Source organism: Miniopterus schreibersii, assembly GCF_964146895.1.
Source record: "Miniopterus schreibersii genome assembly, chromosome: 2".
Taxonomy (NCBI): domain Eukaryota; kingdom Metazoa; phylum Chordata; class Mammalia; order Chiroptera; family Miniopteridae; genus Miniopterus; species Miniopterus schreibersii.
Window position 1 is genome coordinate 79,978,506 of NC_138102.1, and position 23,307 is coordinate 80,001,812.

The 23,307-nt window shown below is 33.1% G+C and overlaps 1 protein-coding gene across 3 annotated transcripts in view; it reads right to left on the reverse strand.

Moving 5' to 3' along the window:
• COG6 (component of oligomeric golgi complex 6) overlaps window positions 1-23,307 on the reverse strand; it is a 91,671-nt gene that overhangs the window by 29,257 nt on the left and 39,107 nt on the right. For all 3 annotated transcript variants that reach the window (XM_081128418.1, XM_081128420.1, XM_081128419.1), the window contains exons 12-15: window positions 21,199-21,290; window positions 16,018-16,135; window positions 2,246-2,377; window positions 1,740-1,907 (exon numbers count right to left, since the gene is read on the reverse strand). In XM_081128418.1, coding sequence (XP_080984544.1) covers window positions 1,740-1,907; window positions 2,246-2,377; window positions 16,018-16,135; window positions 21,199-21,290 — 510 coding nt within the window. The remainder of the gene's footprint in view (window positions 1-1,739; window positions 1,908-2,245; window positions 2,378-16,017; window positions 16,136-21,198; window positions 21,291-23,307) is intronic.

Here is a 23,307-nt window from a genome sequence, read left to right on the forward strand (position 1 = left end):
TTCAAGAGATAAAGCCAAATAAGGACAGGAGCGTCAGAATATAAAAAGTAACAGATGGAGAAGTAATAATTAAAGATAACAGAAAACTTTATTGAGCAAAAGAAAGGGTTGAATCTTCAGATTGAAATAGCTCTGAAAAGTTGAAGATAAAAATAAGGGGAAAAGACATATACCAAAAAATATCCTGAGGAAATATCTGAACTCAAAGGAAATCCTTACAAGCTTCCAAATGGATAAAACAGATTACCACAAACAAAAGAGAAACAAACTAGCCGAGACTTCTCACTTGAAATACTAAAGGAAGGCCCAGTCGGGCATGGCTCAGTGGTTGAGCATCAACCTAGGATCCAGGCAATCGGGGTTCAATTCCCGGTCAGGGCACATGCCTGGGTTGCTGGGCTCCATCCCCAGTCGGGGGCGTGCAGGAGGCAGCCAATCAATGACTCTCTCATTATTGATGTTTCTATCTCTCTCTCTCTCCCTGTCCTTTCTTCTCTCTGAAATCAATAAAGATATATTAAAAGATACATATACTAAAGGAAGCTTAGTAAGTGTAGAAGAAAATTAGCAGGATTAATAGAAAAGGTCTGAAAATCAAGGATCTTTTACTTAACAAGGTAAACTGCTACTTTGCGGGGCCTAATAAACCATGTCTTCTAGTATCCACATACTTATATAATCCTTTCACACACTGTCTATGAGCTGGTCCATGCCACTAGTACCAGCCAACTGTCTATCAATAAGAATAATGCAAGTGCACACTTAATAAGCACTTATACAGTGGTGCCTGTTCTCTTGAAATGCAAAAAAATGTCTATGGATATTTAAGAAATGCAGGTAATTGGTGATAAAACAGATTGATGAACACCTGATATACCTATATATCTTGAAAAAGATTTAGACAACAGGAAGAATTTGGAGTTGAATTAGTGATAAATACAGGAAAAACTAAGTTTTTAAAAGAATTTTATTAATTCTATATAAAAATGTTATGCAGGAAAGAAAAATTAATCATACTTCATTATGTTTCTTTTTAAATAGAAAATATCACAAATTTAGATGGATCACACTCTTTCCTCAGAAAACCCCAAAACTTTACAAATGAATTTTTACTATAGCCACTGCCAAACTGTTTATATACTTGTGATAACACAACATTCAGCATTTTAAAAAAAATTACAGCTACGGAAAATCACTATTTCAAAATCAGAACCCAAGTATCTGGTAAATTTTCTATAAGGTTTTGTTTTAGCCATTTTACAATCTCCTAAGTGATACCATTTGGTTTAAGGAAGAGAGTGATTGGTATAACTAATTGTAACGTTTTGCCTAACACTGGTTTACACACAGATAAAAATGTATCTGTCCTTTATAACACATTTTGGACTAACCTCACAGCTTAAAAAACATACCATATTATTATTTACAGTTCAGAAACTGAAATCTGCATATAGAATAATTGTTCAAATTAATCAGAAAAGCTTCATTCTACCACCACATACTGTGGTTTGAATATACTATCTTACCCATTACATATTCTGACTTCTCCAAAACAAAACTAAAATAGTGAATGTGTGTGTGTGTGTGTGTGTGTGTGTGTGTGTGTGTACATGTGTGTGTGGCCTTCCATCAGACTATAACAAAGGATTTATAGGAATTAGGGCACAAAGCTAGTAACTGAGATGACATATAGAAAAAGATTCCATCACAGTAAACAATCATTTTATGGCAGAATTAACCTGAAACTGTAGCATTTCCAAACGTCTGTCAGTAAATTCAAATAGAGCTAATGTTGTCTTCATCATATATAGTGAATTCACCATGAAAGTTGCCATGTCAGCTGTGCCTAAATTGCTGGCTGATACAGTACACATCTGAAGGAGAGGATCCAGGACACAAGATAAAACCTGCAAATGAAAAATAAAATAAAATTTATTCTTTCATTCCCAATGAGTGATACAGGCCTGGGTTAATGGCACTTCTGAATGAATGCCAAACTAATTTGAAGGGGGCCAACTTACAGAATCACATAAGAAAAAAAAATTAAATGGTATAATAATCAGAATAGTTTTTAAAATGAGTATCACTGAATGAATACTTTTTAAATTAAAGAGAGCTGATTTATATTTGAAGGAAAAATCAATGGGAGAGTTTGTCAAAATATATGTCATAAAATACCAGAATTTCAACAGAATTTACAATAGAGGAGTAATAAGCAATAATTAAAAAAAAATTTACAACATACCTGCACAAAATCAGCTTGACGGGCATCTAGTGGTATAACTGAAGAATCATGAGATGCCAAAACTTCACGCAGCAACATGAGTGTCTGATTTAGTGCAGAACTTGGTCCAAGATCAGGTGGTGGGAGTTCAACCTAAAATAAACTATGGTTACCCACTGCTTATATTTTCCACTAAATTTTAATGTATAAATAAATGCCAGTTCACGGTAAAATAATACATACAAAAGTTGTAGAGCTGGCACATTAGAAAATCAGTAATTTATCAACAGCTTATATTATCCTAATCAACACAGAAAGTGACACAAAAGCTTTTTGTTAGATTATCTTAGAATTAATATGTCACAATTAGAAGTAAAGAATTTATACCTTTAATATTCAAAAAATTGTGAGAAAATTTAGTGTTCTTTGAATTGCAGAATTATATTTTCATATAAATTTGAAATGGCTTATTTTGGTTTTCAGCCCAAGTTACAAGAAAAAAGCAATCCAGAGACAGCACTTCAATAGCTATAATGGAGAATCATCACCCACTCTTAGGCTCAAATCTCCAAGATTTTGGTTCAATATGTATAGGTTTGGGGTTTAGAAACCCATCTTTCAACAAGCACCCCAAGCAATTTTCAAGAGACTAGTCCATGGACTATACACTGCACAGAAACAGTACAACACTGCCACTAAAATCTTGGGCTCTGGAGTTAAGGAGATTAGTTTTATACTTTGGATCTACCACTTACTAGTGGTAAAATTATTTAACTTCTCAGAGTTTCAGGGGAATTCTGTAAGGATTAAATGGGATTGTTGCATCTAAATTACTGAGTAGAGTATCTGGCACTTACTGAAACAAATGCCAAGTTCATTATCTCTACTTGCAGGCATATGATAGCCAAAAAGAGGTGCCTATCAATTAAAAAAGGAAACAACATTTTTCATAGTACTTATAATATTAATATAGTCAGATTTGTAAGTGAAACAAAATCCAGTACTTAGAAGTCCATGTAATAGACTACAGTCTTGTGTCAGGCAGACAGAAAGGCATAAGAATTTTAAAATATCAGATTTATATTAAGAACGTTTTATGTATAGCAGTTAATACATAAGTGACATCGGCAGGAATGATAAAGTATGGACCTCTAAAAATATTCCCTCCTTCATAAAAGCAACTAAAACAAAAAAATTTAAAGACATGCAAACAAACAAAAAATTATGGTCCATGCACAGAAAAAAAAGTCAATAGAAACTTTCACTAAGGAAGTCCAAATGCTGGAAGCCAAACACTTTAAACCAGTTATTTTAAATAGGTTCAAAGAATTAAAGGAAATCATGTTAATAAACTAAAGGAAAATATGAGAACAATGTCTCACCAAATAAAGAATATCAATAAAGAAAGAGATAATTAAAAAAATAACCAAATAGTAAATTTACAGTTGAAAACACAATAACAGAATTAAAACAAAAAACAAACAAAAAAAACACTATAAGAAATCAACAGGAGATTTGAGCAGGCAGAATAAATAATCAATGAACTTGAAGATAGGTCAATTAAAATTACTCAGTCTGAGAACAGAAAGAAAAAGAATGAAAGAAAATTAACGGAGCCTAAGAGACCTGTGGGACACCAATAACAACATAACTAAAATGGAGATCTCAGAAGAAGGAGAGAATGCAAATACAGTATTTAAAGAAATAATTGCAGAAGACTTCACAAATCTGATTTCTGAAAATCTATCTAAACATCCAAGTTCATGAACTCCAAGTAGAATAAACTTAAATAGATCCACAGAGATATATCATAATCAAACTGTCAAAAGACAAAGAGAAAGAGAGACTATAAAAGCAATGAGAGATAACTCATTATGAACAAAGGATTCTCAATAAGATTAACAGTTGACTTCTCATCAGAATACATGGAGACCTGAAGGCAGTGGATGAAACATGCAAAGGCTGAAAGAAACAGTCAACCAAGAATTCTATATTCAGCAAAATTATTCTTTAAGAATGAAAGAGAAATTAACACATTCCCCAAAACACAAAAATTCTAGCAAGCCTGCTCTACAAGACATTAGAGAGACTCAATCCTTCAGGCTAAAATGAAGGGACACTAGACAGTAACTGAAATTCTCATGAAGAAATAAAGAACACATTAAAGGTTCTGACATAATATAAAAGAATATTAATGTACTTTCTGTTTGTAAGTCCCTTTTTTCTCCTATCTTATTTAAAAGATAACTGCAAAGCAATAATTATAAAACTGTTGGGGAACACACAATGTATAAAGACATAATTCATAACAATAATACCATGAAGGCAGAGGATAATGGGACTATATAGGAGCAAAGCTTTTGTATATTATTGAAAGTAACTTGGTATTAATCAAAACTAGAATTATAAAGTAAGATAATTGTAATTCACAGGTCACCACTAAGAAAATAACAAACTATTCATACACACACACACACACACACACACACACACACATTTAAATAAACAGTAAGGGAATTAAAGTAGCATACTAGAAAATATTTACTTAATACAAAAGAAGTCAGTAATGGAGGGACTGAAGAAGCAAAAACACTTAAGAAATACAAGAACAGATAACAAAATGGCATATATAAATGCTACTTTATCAGCAATTAAATTAAATGTAAATGGATTAAACTTGCCAACCAAAGAGCAGAGCCTGGCAGATGGATAAAAAAAAAAAAAAAAGGCCTGCCTATATTCTGTGTTCAAGAAACACACCTTAGATTTAAAGATACAAAAAGCTTAAAAGTAAAAAGGTGGAAAAAGATATACCTTGCAGACAGTAACTAAAAGAGCCAAAGTGGCTACAGTAATTTCAGACAAAACATACTTTAAGATAAAAACTGCCACTACAAAGGACATTTGTATAATGTTATCAGAAAGATATGACAACTATAAAAATATTTTCATCTGACAACATAGCCCCAAAATACTTAAAGCCAAAATCAAAAAAATTAAAGGAAAAATATCTTCTGTAGTAAGGAAATATTTATTTCAAGTTTCATACCTCCTTTAGTTTTATTTCCCCTTTTCTATTAAATTCAAATAAATCTGACCTAAGAAAAACTCCAGAATATAAAGTCATCTTTATAAAAGTAATTTTATCCATCCATTTTTTTAAATCCTCACACAAGGATATTTTCCCCCCACTTGGGCTTATTTTTTGCAAATATGTTTTTATTGATTTTAGAGAGAGGAAGGGAGAGGGAGAGAGAGAAATATATGTGAGAGAGAAATGTGGATTGGCTGTCTCCTGCACGCCCCACACTGGGAATCTAGCCTGCAACCTGGGCATGTGCTCTGATCAGGAATCAAATCAAGGACCCTTTGGTGCTTGGAAGATGCTCAAACAACTGAGCCACACTGGCCAGGGCCGGAAGACATGTTTTTTTAACTGAATTTACAGAGAGAGGAAGGAAGAAAGGGAGGGAGGTCAGGGGTTAGGGGGCAGAGATGTGAGAAACATCAATCAGTTGCCTCCTGTACGGGCCCCCACTGAGGATCAAACCCACACCCTCGGTATGTGCCTTGACCAGGAACTGAACCTTCGACCTTTCAGTGTATCAGACGATGCTCCACCCAACAGAGCCACAACAGCCAGAGCCATTCATCCATTTTTAAAGAATAGCTAAAATGTTATTAAATTGATGGTAACAATGGTTAGCTAATGTTATTTCTAAGTGGAAAGATTTTTAAAACTTTTACCTTTGAGCTTTTTTGCATGGTGCAAATTTCTTATGAGTAAATGCGTATCAGTTTTACGAAAATTATACAGTGATCCCTGTCCCCAAAACTGAAAAAAAATGCCAACCTGTTAATAACAGTTAATTCAGAATGACAAGGTATGGGTGGTTGTTATTCTCTTCTCTGTGTTTTCATATGTTTTAAAATAAAATAAATATCTATTTAATAAAATAAGTGTATTCATAAGTTTAGAAATTTAATTAAAATATACAGGTATAACATATAAATGCATACATATATCTAGGTAGCGTAAAATGAACAGAAATTATTCATATAAAAAATTACTTGGCAACGGGGGAGGAAAGGGGGCATCTGTAATACTTTCAACAATAAAGATAAAAATTTTTTAAAATTACTTGGTAGAATCTCTACATATCATAAGATTGGCCAGAAATCTAACAGCTTTAATTTAGAATAGGGAGCCACATAAACCAGAGGAAATGTGTGTGTCTCCATTTCGCAATACCTTTCTTAAATAGAAAAAATAATAACAAAGAATTTACCAAATCCTCCAGGGAAGCTAGGTGGGGTGTAGACCTTTAGTACAACTACACACACTACATCATTAAGATCCTAAATTTTAATGTGTAATATTCTCTTCTTAATTATAAACTATGGCATAGTGGCTTTTAGAAACAAAAGAACTTAGATAATTTCTTTCAAAAATTCATTACAATGTTTTAAAATTGCCAATAAAAACAAAAGACCAATGACAGAAATCTTATGCACAGATGCCAGAAAGCTGAAATCTTTTTTTCATCCCCTTGAATTAAGGTCTTTAAAGGCTGTACAAATTTAAGCAGAAGTCATACCTGCCATAGTTAGAGCCAATGGTAAATAATACAAGTGAGTACTACGTGAACTTACTTCATTCAACAAACTGCCATTCGATGAGGTGCTTTTACACACATCCATCAGATCAGCAACACGTCAGAATCATACTTTTAAAGCAAAGTGAAAAGTGTGGCAGTTATTAGATAAACAAGAGTTATGACTTTATACTTCTGTTGAATAAATAACAGAAAGAAGGAGGAAAAAAATGAGAGAGAAAAACTCATGGACAGCAGTGTGGTGACTGCCAGTGTAGGGGGAGATGGAAGAAGTTATAAAGGGCAATGAAAGAAGATTTGAATTGTGGTGGTGAACACACAGAACAGTGTTCAGATGTTATGTTGTGGATTGTGCACCTCAAACCTGTCTGATTTTGTTAACCAATGTAACCTCAATAAATTCAATAAAAAGGAAGCAAAATAAATAAAGAGAAATATCTGATTGCTATCCTTCTATCACTTTAATTTCATTTAATGAAGTGAAATTAATTTCTAATGGTTAAACTTTATACAAGACAAATCTATTTCTTTTGATATCCCTCCAATACATTCCTGTGCTTACTTCAATTGACCTTATCTTATAAGACTATGGAGCTCAAACACTAGAATTAAGTGGGCTTTGTAATTTTGAGAATCTATAAAAATTGTTAAAAACAAATCCTATGAACTTCATGTATAACAATAATCACAATACAGAAATTTCTAGAAGTTTTAGGATGTGCAGCAAATATCAACTTATTTACACTCTACTTCCTTAGAAACTAGCTAGCACCAGCAAGTGAGTGTCAGATGCATCCTCACAGTGATGTGAGGGAGAAAGAGTGTTAATATTATCACTGCTACTTGGGCCAGGACTCCAGCTAATGATAGAAATTTTACACACTGGTAGGAAAAAATGTTGAAGAAAATCGTAACTTTAGCTCTACAAATAAAGAGCTCCTTCTTTCTTTGTTTGACCTTTTCCTCTACTTTTGTCAGGATTTTCCTAACTCTCAGAAATCTGAACTAGAGGTTGACCTGAAGTCAACCACACACATGACAAATACACATCGTTTTAGTTTGTATTTCCTGGAAGAATAATCTGTAAGGTATAATGCAAAACTCAAAGTATTCATTTAGAACAGCACTTCTCAAACCCTAACTTGCATATAAATAGCCAAGGAATCTTTTTAAACGCATATTCTGATTCAGTGGGTCTGGGGTGGAACCCGAGATTTTTGCATGCCTAATAAGCTCCAAGATGCCCAAGCTGCTGGCCCATGTACAGTACTTTAAACAGTAAAAAGAAATTCTAAACAGTAACTGTATCCTAGAATTTGTTTAAAGGACCATTTAAGTTTTTATTTCAGAAACCTGGACAAATTAATCCTGACTACTATTAATTTGATATGGATTTCATTTATGATATACCATACCCTTTTAAATTAGCATTGTACTATTACTATAGTGAAAAGAAATTTAGAAAATGTCCAGCTTAAATTGATATGGCGTTGTGTCTTTTGCAGTGCAGATACATATTCCCCTTGGACTAGGCCAGATTTGCAGTAATGAATGTTTTAGGAGAGCAAGATAAGGGAGTACATATACTTTAATACTTGAGAACTTCAAAATGCTTTGTTAGGGAAAAGGCACATCTTTCAATAAACTAATGTTCTTGAATTTTCTTTTTTTCATGCTAGATAAAGAATTAGTTCCCAAATATGTCTAAAATTTTAAAAGTACAAAAGGAATTATATGAAAAGAATTCATCTCTGGCTATACCCTTTATTTTAAAAGCTATTCTTCAAAACAAGATTGCTATCCACTTAAAATTCTAATAAAAAATTTCCTCTTGTGTGCTTTGTTAATAATGAAGACCATTCTGCAATACATGTTATTTTACTCATAAGGCAGAATATTTTTAGAAGAAGTGAGTGGCATATAATATGCAGAATAAGATATAATTAATATAAAATATGGATTAAAATTTGGTAATTCTTGGAAGAAATCTGAAATTTTTGTGGATATAAGCAACATATAAGCTATAAACAGCATATATTACAAACTCAATTTAATACTTAAAAAAATCCTGAATATGGCCCAATTCATATCTGAGAAAAACAACTCAGGACACAATTATTGATAATAATGACAATAGTAAGCAACAAAAATAATCAGAACCATTTCACTGCTATAAACTCACATAGGCTGCAGTAATAATCGGTACTTAATATATTCAAATTACAATTACTTTCTTTCCCCGTTTTTACCCTATTTTATTCTAAGTGTTAATTGGAAGATACCATCTTGAAAACTTGCCTGTTATTATTCATTTTCTTTTCCAATTTTCTTGCAATTTTCATTTTAAACTTTACAAGAAAAATAAAATATATAAGAACCTGGTCATTTTCTTCTGTAAAAATAAAATAAAATAAATGGATAACTACTGGAAAAATAAATAAGAGCCCCGTCTTCCCAGCATAGACAAAAATAAACTTCAGGAAAATTATACATTTGATATAAAAGTGAAACAAGCCCAGCCGCCATGGCTCAGCAGTTTACCTATGATCCAGGAGATCTCAATTCAATTCCTGGTCAGGGCACATGCCCAGGTTGCAAAAGCTTCCCTAACCTGGTCAAGGAAAAAGTCACACAAGTTCAGAAGGCATGGAGAATCCTAGCAAGAAGAATCCAAAGAGGCCCATGCCCAGACACATCCTAATTAAAATGCCAAAAATTCAAGACAAACAGAGAATATTAAAGGCAGCAAGAGAAAAGCAATGTTACCTACAAAGGAGCTCCCAGAAGGCTGTCAGGTGGCTTCTCATCAGAAACTCTACAGGCCAGATGGAATGGCATGAAGTATTCAAGGTAATGCAAAACAAGGATCTGAAACCAAGACTACTCTACCCAGAAAAGCTATCATTCAAAACAGATGGTGAAATAAAGAGCTTCCCAGGTCAAAAAAAAAAAAAAGGCTGAAGGAGTTTATCACCACCAAACCAGCAATGCGTAAAATGTTAAAGGGACTGCTGTAATAATAAGAAGAAATAGAGAGAGAAACACAGGCATAAAGAATTAAAAAGGCAATAAATAAGGACCTATCAATAATAACCGTAAGGACTTTAAGGGAGAGATCAACAGCAACACAGGCATAGTTGTGGACTTTAACACCCCGCTGACTTCAATGGATAGATATTCCAGAAAAAAAGTCAACACAGTAACAGTGACTCTAAATGGCACACTAGATCAGATGGATTTAATTGATATTTACAGAACATTTCACCATAAAGCTGAAGAATATACATTCTTTTCAAGGGCATATGGGTCATTTTCAAAAATAGACATTTTAGTACACAAAACCAGTCTCTACAAGTCCAAGACTGAAATCATATCAAGCATCTCAGATCACAATGGCATGAAATTAGAAATCAACTACAGTAAAAACACTCAAAAACATTCAAACACATGGAGGCTAAATAGCATGTTATTAAACAATGAATAGGTTACCAATAAGATCAAGAAAGAAATCAAAAACTTCCTGAAAACAAATGAAAATGAACACACAATCCAAAATCTATGGGACACAGTGAAAGCAGTCCTAAAAGGGAATTTCATAGCCCTGCAGGCCTACCTCAAAAAGCAGGAAAAATTTTTAGTAAACTATCTTATCCTACAACTTAAAGAATTAGAAAGCTCCCCTGTGAAGCAATCCAGGCCAGGGCTTTTGTTTGCTGGGAGCTTTTTTTTTTACTGTTTCGATTTCAGTTGTTATTAGCCTATTCAGGTTTTCTGATTCTACCTGATTCAGTTTTACATGATCTCACTGATATGTGGAATCTAATAAACAAAATAGATTGCGGAACAAAATAGATCCAGACACATAGAAGCATGGAACAGACTGCTGGATCTCAGTGCAAAGGCGGGGTGGGGGCGTGGGTGGGGAGAGATTAATCAAAGAACTTACATGCTTATATGCACAACCCACGGACACAGACAATAGTGTAGTGAAGGCCGGGTGGAGGGGATCAATGGGGAAAAAGTGGGGGATATATGTAATACTTTCAACAATAAAGATAAATTAAAAAATAAAAGTAAATTAAAATAACTCATCCCCCACTTACGAGTTCCTGGCAACCACCATTTTACTTTCTCTCTCTAGCTACCACTTTGACTACTCCAAGTACCTCATATAGGTGGACTCACACAGTAGTTGTCTTTTTGTGATTGGCTTATTTCACTTCGTATAATCTCCTCAAAGTTCATTCATGTTATAGCACACATCAGAATTTCTTTCCTTTTTAAGGCTGAATAATATTCCATTGTATGTTTGTACCATATTTTGCTTATCCATCCATCCACTGATAGACACTTGGGCTGCTTCCAATCTAGTTCTTGTGAATAATAGTGCTATGACCATAACTATGCAAGTGTCTCTTTGAGACCCAACTTTCAATTCTTTTGAATATACACCCAGAAGTGAAATTGTTGGATCATATAACTCAACTTTTAATATTTTGAGCAACGAACATAGAGTTTTCTACAGCAACCATACTATCTTTTACATTCCCACCAATGCACAAGGGTTGCAATTTCTCTACATCCTTGCCTACATTTGCTGTTTTCTGGGGGTTTTTGCTAGTAGCCAGCCTAATGGGTACCTTATAGTTTTGATTTCCTGAAGACTAGTGATATTAAGTATCTTCTCATGTGCTTACCAGCCATTTATGTATCTTTTTAAAGAAATGTCTATTCAAGTCCTTTGCGCATTTTTAAATCAGGTTGTATTTTTTGTTGTTGAGTTTTAGGAGTTCTCTACATATTATGGATATTAATTCCTTATCAAATATATGATTTGCAAATATGTTCTCCCATTCTGTGAGTTGCCTTTTTACTCTGTTGATAGTATCATTAATGCACAAAGCCTTTTCATTTTCATGAGGTCACATTTGTCAGTGAAATTTTGATAGTGAGTGCACTGAATCTATGGATTGTTAGGTAGTATGAAAAATTAACAATATTAATTCTTCCAATCCATAAATATGGGATCTTTCTATTTATTTATGTCATGTTTAATTTTTTTCAGCAATGTTTTTCATATTTCATCGTACAAGTCTTTTACCTCCTTAGCTTTTCATACATGGTATGCAGAGGTAGTTTTCTTCTATTCCTAGTTTATTGAGTTTTTATTATGAAAGGGTGTTGAATTAAGTCAAATGCTTTTTCTGTATCAACTGAGATGATCATGTGGTTCTTTTTTTTGCTCTGTTAATGTGGTAATTACATTTACTTTCATATGCATTCCAGGAATAAATCCCACTAGGGCAGGGTATATAATCATTTAATATGCTTCTTAATTTGATTTGCTAGTATTTTGTTGAAGATATTTTGCATCAGTATTCATAAAGAATATTGATCTGTACTTTCCTTTCTTACAGTATCTTTTTCTGGCTTTGGTATTGGAAATGCTGGCCTCATCAAACAAGTTAGGAAGTATTGCCTCCTATTCAATTTTTTGAAAAGGTTTGAGAATTAATATGTTTTTCTTCAAATGTTTGATAGAATTCACCAGTGAAGCCACAAGGTCTAGAACTTTCAGTTTAAAGAGATTTTTGATTAACTGATATAATCTCTCTGCTAGTTACAAGTATTCAATTCTTCTAAATTTTCATGATTTGTTCTTGGTAGCTTTCGTACTTCTTGGAATTTGTCAATTTTATCTAGATTACTCAATTTGTTGACATATAGTTGTTCAATAATACCCTCTTAAAATCCTATGTTAACAATGTTGGCTGTTAGTTTTATTTATTTTTATATGGTTACGGAAGTATGTTTAATTTCTTATTTATTAAGATTTCCCCCCAACAATTCAGATATAAGAATATAAAACGTTCTTAATTAACAATGAAACACTTAATTTATTTCCTAACAGTGAAACGGTCTTATATTCCTGAAAATAACCTATATTTGTTTTCATTATAATGCTGGATTTGACTGAATGGTTCTGCTGGCTATTTCCAACCAGAACTCATCTGTGTGGCCAGCTACTTTTTAGTCATGACTGGTCAGCAAGGTGTTTAAAATTACTTAAATTAATGTTTAAGTGCAGACGTGAGTTATCTCGCGACCGGTCAGCAACGTTCAGACACAGAAACACGTGTATACTTGTGACTGGTCAGCAAGGTGTTTAACTATGTTTATTGTTTTTTAAACTTAAAAAATGACTGGTTGGAGGATTTCATTTTTGGACTGTCCTGAGAAAGGCTTTTATATCAGTGGTACACCAACCAAAAAGAACTGGAAAGTTTTCCATATTTTTCTGTTTTAGAGAATTATCTGTTCTTTGTAGGTACAAATGAAGCTATCTACATAACCTAAAGTAGGCCTAGCAGCATATTCTTTAATAAATTTTCTTCCCACTCTAAGTATATTCAAGTTTTCCACTTTTTAAATCATTTTTAATTTATAGTTCTTAATATCATTCTTTTTAATCAGATTTTCAGATTATTTTAGCATAAAATTAATACATTTTAATATGGTGTTCTAGGTTTTAACCCTCATCTCTAGTTATTATCTCTGATTTCTGATATCATAATTTTAATTTTTTCCCCTTGGTGAAAGAATTATTAGGAGGTTATCAATTTAGTTGATCATTTCAACACATGATTTTTTTGTATTTTAATTTACCACAATTCTACCTTTAGCCATTTTGTTTTATTATTTTCTTTCAAATTTCAAAATAAGAATGCCCACTATATTTTATTTTCAGTCTTTAGCCTATATGTTTTCCAATTGGTAAAGTTTTAGGTAGTATGCTCATCAATGTGCTTTTTCCATACACAGCAATCCGGCTCTTGTAGCTACCACATGACTAAAATTATTCTCAATAAGTCATAGATCATCTACATACTGACAAAGACAGCATATCTGCTGTCCTTGTTTTACTCCAACTCTTCATATAGTATCTGTCATTAACAACATCTTCGTTCTTGAAACTTTATTCTTTTGGCTTTTCTGATAAAACCCTCCCCTTTTTTTCCCCTGCATCTCCAGTTATCCTCCTTCAGAATACCATGGGTATGCTCCTTTTCTTCTTTTAAATGTCAGTGTTTCTCAAAACTCTGTGTCCTGGGAGCTCTAATCTTATTAAACATGATTCCTAGTGAATTCATCCAAAACCATGGATTCAACTGTATTTTATATGCAACACTCTCTAAATCCAAATGTACAGCTCCTTACTAGATTAGATTGATTCAAGAAAAATATTCCACAGGTATCTTGTCTAACTTAAACAATACCAATATCAGCATCTTTATACCAAAATTTTACTGTCTGTACTCTAGATACTCGTGATTAGTATCAATATTCCCAGGTTGCTAACCAAGGAATTACTTTAGACCCTTCCCTGTCATTTACTCACATTCAATCAGTCACCAAGTTTGGAAGATTTATCTTTACCCTTCAAGAATCTATCCCTGCCTGGCTGGGCGTGGCTCAGCGGTTGAGTACTGACCTAGGATCGAGGAGATCGCGATTTGATTCCCTGTCAGGGCACATGCCTGGGATGCAGGCTCCATCCCTGGTTGGGGCGTGCAGGAGGCAGCTGATCAATGGCAACTCTCTCATCATTGATGTTTCTATCTCTCTCTCCCTCTCCCTTCCTCTCTCTGAAATCAATAAAGATATATTAAAAAAAAAAAAGAATCTATCCCTTCATGGCTCTTCCCAGAATATCAGCCTTAGAGCACATATTTTCATAAAAATTACTTCATAACTCCCCTAATTCTCCTAGTTGGAACCTGACCTCTCTCCTATCTATATGCCATACTACTTTCCAAGTTATTTTTTTAATAAATGAAAAATCTGTTTATTGGCAACTCACAGCTTGTGTTCTTGCATATTCTATTTGTTTCCTCTACTCAGGATGACCTCTACCCACCCCCTATTTCACCTATTTAAAATCCCCTATGTCCTTCAAAGTTAAATTCTTGTATCTTCCTCTCTGAAAAGCTCCCTCTCTGCAAAGGAGTAAATGAAGGTTACTACATATAATGTGCTAGGACAGCACCTTGAACACATGCCTTTGATAAAACATGTGATTCTGTAGTAATCACTGATTTATTGACTATTTTCTGCAAAAGGAGAAGCAACTTGAGGTCAACAGACCTTGATTGTTTGCTTTTATACTCTCATCATAGCACATTTGTTCATGATCAAAGTCTTTATCATATAAATATATTTTTTAATTGTATACATACCAGAATTGCTAGTAAACTTCTTGTGCAAATAGAAATACATAAAACAGGAAAAATATAAGATAAATACTCTAGCTCTACAAATTCATGCTGTTTTTCCAAAAGAATTTTAGTCATGCATGGGGGTCAAAAAGAAAACTCCTAGTAAGGCTTCTCTGAGTTTAGGAATGTAAAAATTGACCAGGTAGTTTGGATTGGATTGCTACTGACTGTCCTATACTATATTACAAAACCTGTGCCTAATGTAACCAGGCTACTAGGTACAGCAGTATAGTTAAAAGGAAAAGCCAGCATAGTGACTGTGATGCATCCTTTAAAACTTTAGTCCTTAATAATTAAGCAAAAGATAGATTTGATCATTATTAACCCATTCCTTTTGGTCCTGCCACAACACGCTGCTCAATTAAAAATATTAGCTCTTTAGGATTCTTTCAGGTTTCTGTTGTTGCCCTTTATTTGGTTTTATTTCTTGGGGAAGGGGTTATTATCCTATTTGTTTCCATAATTAATTATAATACTAAACTCAAAGGAGCATAAATTTCATAAGGGCAAAGCTGGACCATCAAAGAGTACAAATACAAATAAGCTGTTTAGAAAATCAGTAAGAGTTCCAGCTTTCTAATCTGTATGTCATCTTAGCCCTGACCTAAATACAGTAAATTTGATTTAGTCACAAATTTTTGGTTACAGAAAAATTGTAGTGAAAGTAGGGCTTGAGATTCTATCTCCAATTATGACTCAATGTTATACTGTTCTAGGAACACAGACTATAAACCTAGATCCAGTAAGCCATCTCAAAATGAATTTTCTTATTCATAGGAAGAACACAAAACGTACATTGTATGGAATGAAAAAACAATAGTCATCAGTATAAAAACAGCAAAACATTAAATGTGAAAGATACACATTCAAATAGTTTAAGAATTGCATTTTTCAAACATACCTTGTCCATTAATTTACTTGCATGAAGACTCAAGCTATTGAAGAATATTTTTTTGCTTAGCAAATGCATTTCTTCAATGGTAGTCAACAGTGTGGTTGCACTATTTCCAACAATGCCACTAAAAGCAAAGAATACTTCAGGTTGCAAAACAGGCTAAAACAATTCAGTTCTTTAACTGAAAAGAATTCTTTAGAAAGATCTAGATTTAAGTAAAAGTTTCTTTTATTGAATTTATTGGGGTGACACTGGTTAACAGGATCATACAGGTTGCAAGTATACATTTCTATGATACATGATCTGTATAATGCACTGTGTGCCACCACCCAAAGTCAAATTAAAAAATAAAATAAGAATAAAATAAAATAATAAAATAAAATAAAATAAATAAAATAAAATAAAATGCTTTATACAGAATCTTACCTGTGAATTAAAAACAATTACTCTAGTTTCATATAAAAATGACAGGTTTTGTTTTTGTTCCTTTTGAGTTAGGTAATGAACAAATGAAAACAAAGTATTATTTTTTCAATACTTCACAATCTCTTTTAGAAAAGCAGTGGGTTAGAACAGACACTCATAATATGCAAGCCCGTATTTCTATTTTTCCTCTATTAAAATAAATGCATGTCTTGTTTATCCAAGAATAATTTTAATTTCAGAGAAGCCATTCCATCAATAGCTCTACTGATAAAACATTTTAATTTTAATAATACTGAGTTATTCTTTGAATTAAAACTACTATGCTATATCAGTATTGTACCTATAAATTATACAGTTTCTCAATATTTATAAAGCTACCTAAATAGCAGCTGCATATTTAGACTAATTATGAAAAACTTGATGATATTTGAAAATAATAATCAGCACATTCTGTAATTCTCAATTTACAAGGATATTTCTTAGACCCATCCAATGAGGCTTCCCAATTTTCCCAGGATGTAAGACAAGCATGTATATAAAACAATTCCCAATTTTATTTTCCTAAATCTGTACTGAAAGTGATTTTAAATGTGTTTTTAGGGGAAAGGTTTTGGTTGATGCAAAAATATACTGTAATCCAGAAGGAAATAATTTCTACAGGCACAGTAACATATTACTTACCATACTAAAAAAAATTTTAGATTACTAAAGATAAATATAATGGCATTAATAAATAACAGTAGATAGTAGCAAAAAATATAGCAAAATTACTGAGAATTGATATACTACATATGTTATAAGAGTAAACACTAATACTATATCGTTTAATATATTCTGAAATGAAAATATATTGGGATAAATTCCTCTACAATTAATGGAAAAAAACAAATTATCAATTTAAAAAATATATAAAGTAAACAGTAAAGTAAAAGCAAATTCCTAAACAGGGACCCATAATAGCTGTATTTTTTGAAAATCAAAGTATCTCAGTTAAATATACTATAAGCTAAACACCAAAATAAACTGGAATTCCCACATATGCCTATCCATATAATAAAAATAAGTATGCCTCTGAATAAAACTATAATACATCAAGCAAAAAGGAAAGAAAACTAAATGAATACAAAAAGAAACTGATATTTTAATGAAAAATTTGGAGCAAGAACAAGACAAATTTACATTATTTATTTTTAAAAACTTGAGTTTTCAGCCATATTTTACAGTTACTCAGATTTAGAATTTACTAACATTTACTAAGTAGTCACTAGGCACCAGTAACTGGACCAGATACTTGTAGATTTTTTTTGTTTTTGTTTTTCCTTTAGGCTCCCTGCCTAATTTTATTTGGATTCAGAGACCAATTCCAATTGAGGTACTCTGGTTTCTTTAAAGCCATGAATACAAAGGCTAATCCTTATTATCATGATCTCTCAATCATTATCTAACTTGTCATATTCTGAAGACCAATTCATAGTTTCTAACCTTTCTTTCTTCCTATTTTATTATTTTAAAAGTACAGTTGACCTATAATATTGTATTAGTTTCAGGCATACAATACAGGGATTTGACATTTATATACCTTACCTTTTGGTATTTCACTTCATAATCCTACCCAATTTGCTTATACTCCTAATAATTTTTCAATTTTAGGTATTATATACAAATTCCCTGATATAGAAGATGAGAGCCAAATTCACGTACACAATGCTTCTCCCCCACCTCAATATATCAAATTTCATCTCTACCAGGCTTCCTAATAGTTATATCACAGCATTCTAGTAAATAAATATTCAATGTTTCATTATTACAAACATGTAAATACTATCCAGAGCTGACCAAGGGATCAGGGAATCCAGCACAAGGGAAGAGCAGGCTTGTGAGAAGACATCCACGGAGGAGGCCTGGAGAGCAACTAGTCTAGACTGGGAAAGGAGGATGAGGGCTCAGAGAGAGGTGTGGGAAGAGAGGACCTAAGCTGCGAGGGATTACTTGAAGTTCTTGACTATATGGTAGAAAATGCACAGTCCACTTAATAGTTTGGGTCTAAAATAGTGATAAGGACATAGAAAAGTAAGCAAGTACAAAACCAAGCAGTTATTAACTACAGGAAAATAAAGTTTTACAGGAAAGAAAATGCAATCAAGGTATACTGGATTCCCTGTTTCCTGGATTCCAAATCTTCCCTTTTTTGGTTACTACTGCATTTTGATGGAATCTATCCTCCAGCAGTTTGAATGTATAGGAGAAAAAACATTTTTGAGAATTTGCATATCTCCTATTTTTTCCCAACTTCAATGACTATTCCTTCCCAGTTTTCTTTGGGGGTTTCTCCTCTTCTCAACCACTAAATATTGGAGCTTCCCAAGATTCAGTCCTAGACCTTATTCTGGATCTACATTCACCTTCTAAATGACCTTACATAGTTCCTAATGGCTTCAAATATCAACTGTATCTGCAAACTACCAAATTTATAGTTTCAGCCTGATTTCTCTGTATTATCTGCTCATCCAACATCTCCTACTGCATGTTCACAAGTACATCAAACCTAACAGGGCCAAAACTGAACTGAATTCTTCATTATCCACCCAATCTCATTTAACTTGTTCCTCTCCAGCATTCCCCATCTCAGCAAATGGCAGTATCATTCATCTACTTGCTTAAATCATAAGCCAATTATTCCTCACATCTGACCTCATCTAGTCCACAGATATGTCCTATAGGCTGTAACATAAAACATCTCCAGAACCAACTACTTTTCACCACCTCCAAGACTATCACAAACTGCTTCCCTTTTGCCCCATAACATTACATTATCCAGTGTACCCACAGTCACCTTAAACATAAATCAGTTCAAGTCCTTCAAAACCTTCCCACAACTACCCAACTCACTCAGTATAGAAATCTAAAACCTCACCATGGCCTACAAAGTCCTATATCATCTGGCCTCTGCCTACCTCTGTGATTTCATCACCCCTTATGTACTTCTTCCAATTCATTCCACTCCAAACACTGGCCTTCCTTCTGGTCCTCTGTAATGCAAATATTTCTTGGCCTCAGAGCCAGAGCATGCCCTAGCATAAAGCACTTTTCAATCCCAACTCCAAGATCTTTTCAATCCCAACTCCTTTCCATTATTCAGGTCTCTATATATCACCTCAACCAAAAGACTTTCCAAAACAGTCACGCACAAATACACCTACTCATTCGTGGCCATTCCTTATCATTTCTACTTCCTTTGTCCCACTTTACTTCTCCTCAGTGTCCTTAATCACACTATCTAAAATTATTTTATACTTGTTTGTTTCTGCCACTGGAATGTAAGTTTAAACTGTGTTTTGTTCACTGTCATTTCCTTAAAACCTAGAAGAATGACATTTATAGTCAACTTTTTAATTGACTAAATGAGAAAATGTGTGAACAAGTAGAAAAGTACATGTAATGTATCAAAAGATCTTAACTGTAATCCTCAAAATTATCATCTTCAAAGACAAAAAAATTGTATCAGAGCCTAAAAAACCTATCATTGTGCTCAGAATCCAAATGATTTTATTCTTAACATTCTCTACATTAGAAATTGAGTTCTCATTACCTTCGAATAATAAATTTCATGCAATACCATATGGGCATTACTACATAGATAACTTTAAAATTATTTTACCACTATCGTTGCATAATACAGCATAAGCTATGTGTTGGCTCCTTTCAGCTCTTAAGTATCATTTTCTTATTTTAGGAAGCCTATACCTTACAATTGAAACTAATTTATTGCTTTTGAGTCATGGCAAGTGATAATAAACTTGTATCTAAAATTTTAGAGAACTAACCCAAATCCTATTTCTGATCAGTTTTGTGGTATGTCGGTTTTGTTTGAAAATCTACCGATAGGATAGAAAATCCATCTCCTGGCTGTGAAGCTTTGGGTGGTTAATCTCAGTCACTAGAATGCAGATAACATCATTGCCATATTCTTTTGGTGCTCTGCAAACTAGTGCCTTGAACCTCTCCAGGATCTGTTATAATAATTGTCTTGGATTTTAACAATGGGCATTCTGATCCTGTCACTGTCATATTGGATAAAAAGTAATTTTTAAATCATTTTTAATGGACTAACATGGAAACTATCAAAAATAAAGCTTGAAATGACATTGTTTTAACACAACAACATGTATAACATAGTCGTACAGTGACATTTATCAACAGATATATGCAAAGCAAAACTGAATGCAACTTCTAGCGTCAAAGTTTGTATTTTAAATGACAAATGGTTCCTAATCAGATAAAGGTTTTATTTAGAGACACCAAAAGAGCTTTTATTTAGAAATGCTAAAGTAGTTTTATTTAGAGAAGATAAAGCTATGGTTCTGTTCTGTAGCTAACAGAAAACTAAATGGTAAAAAAGAATTTATTTATATCCATAATAGGATATTTCACTTATATCCTATTCTGAGCATAATATACAGTAATTTAGGTGTCATAAATCTACTTTACTAATGCATTTACACTGTTAAATAAGTTGTATATGTGCACATGTATGTGTATAACTGTGTTTCAAGAAGAGTGGCAAAAGAAAACAATGAACCTGAAAGAATAGGACATATAATATGCATATAATAATTCATATGGTTTATTCATTCATGTGGAGGTTCTATCAGTTATACTCAGTCATGCAAATAGTGAAAATAAAAAATAAAAATCTTACACTGTTCTAACTGAAATGAGGTATCACAGGATTTAACAAGCACATTTCACCATTCCACTTACCTGATTGTATGATGATAAAATTTAAGAAGGTTAGAAATTTTATATAATAAAACTGCCCCAGGTTCAGCTACTATTACTTGTTCAATTCGAACCTAGTAAAACATGAGAGAAAAATATTAAACATTTCTTAAAAGTATAACTTTTCATCACTAATTTAATGTGTTAAAAAAGCATTAAAAATAGTATTTTATTGTGGCAGAAACTACAAAATTCCTTCTAAATAAAGGATTTCTGGATATTAAATCATGGGGAATGGTGAAATAACAAAAACATTTTAACAGATATACCCTACAAAAATTAACTGATCACCTACAGAACTTGGCTCAAAGCAGTTGCTACCAGAAATAATCAATACAATAATGAGATCATTTTGAGGTTTTCCACCAGTATATAATGGAACTTAATTCATCATTAAATTTCAAAAAAAACTGTTACATCCCTAAAAAGAGATTCTCAGTACAAACATACTGCTCTTTCATCAAATATTCAAAAATAAAATGAAACAACTTTTTATTCCAATAGCAACTCAGATTTTACTTTTTTTAAACTAAATTTATTAAGGTGACATTGATTTGCAAAAACACAGAGGTTTCAAGTATACAACTCAAGAAAGTGTAACCTGCACATTGCACTGTTTGTCCATGGCCCCAAGAAAAGTCTCTTTTCATACCCATTTCTCCCCACTTTGCCCACCTCCATCTAGCTACCATCCCTTTTTCCTCTGGCAATCACCACACTGTTGTCTGTGTCTGTGTGTCATGTATGTATGATTTTTTGCTTATCCATTCAGTCTCTTTCATCCAGTCCTGCCAAGCCCCTCCACTCTGACAGCTGTTGGTCTGTTCCTTGTATCCAGGGCTCTTTCTATTTTGTTCATCAGTTTATATTGTTCACTAGATTCCATATAAAAGTAAAATCATATGTACTTGTCCTTCTCTGACTGGTAAATTTCACTTCGCATAATAATCTCCAGGTCCATGCATCCTGTTCCAAACCAAAAGATTACCTTCATTTTTTACAGCTGCATAATATTCCATTGTGTAAATGTACCATAGCTTGTTTATCCACTCATCCACTGATGGGCATTTGGGCTGTTTCCAGATCTTTGCTACTGTACATAATGCTGCTATGAACATAGCGGCCTATAATTTTCTTTCTTTATAGTGTCTTTATCTGGTTTTGAAATTAGGGTAATGCTGGCCTCGTAAAAAGCGCTTGGAAGTTTTCCCTCCTCTTGAATTTTTTGGAATAGTTTGAAAAGATAGTTTTTAGCTCTTCTTTGAATGTTTGGTGAAATTAGCCTATGAAGCCATCTGGTCCAGGACTTTGATTTGCTGGGTTTTTTTAGTTACTGCTTCAATTTCAGTAGCTGTTATCTGTCTGTCCAGGTTCTCTGATTCTTCCTGATTCAGTTTTGAAAGATTGTATGTTTCTAGGAATTTATCCATTTCTCCTTGGTTGTCTAATTTATTGGCATATGGTTGTTCATAATATATTTAATTTAGAATCCTCTGTATTTCTGTGATGTCAGTTGTTACTTCTTTCATTTCTGATTTCAATTATTTGGGTCCTTTTTTCTTGAGGAGTCTGGTTCAAGGTTCATCGATTTTATTTATTTTTGAAACCAAAGAACTAGCTCTTGGTTTCACTTATCTTTTGTATTCAATCTTCTTTAATTTGTTAAGATTTATTTTGTGTCCTAACATGTGGTCTATCCTTGAGAATGTTCCACGTGCACTTGACAAGAATGTATATTCTGCTGCTTTGAGAAGAAATGTTCTATAAATATCAATTAAATCATCCCAATCTAGTATGTCGTTTAAGGTCGCTGTTGCTTTGTTGATTTTTTGGTCTAGATTATCTATCCATTGATGACAGTGGAGTATTAAAATCCCTTACAATTGCTGTCGATTGTACTGCTGTCAAACTCTCCCTTAATGCCCATCAAGATTTTCTTTATAAATTTAGGTGCTTCTATGTGGGGTGCATACATAATTATAAGGGGCATATCCCCTTGTTGGATTGATCCTTTTTGTATTATACAGAGATGTTCTTTGTCACTTTTATGGCCTTTGTTTTGTGGTCTATTTTGTCAGCTATAAGTATTGC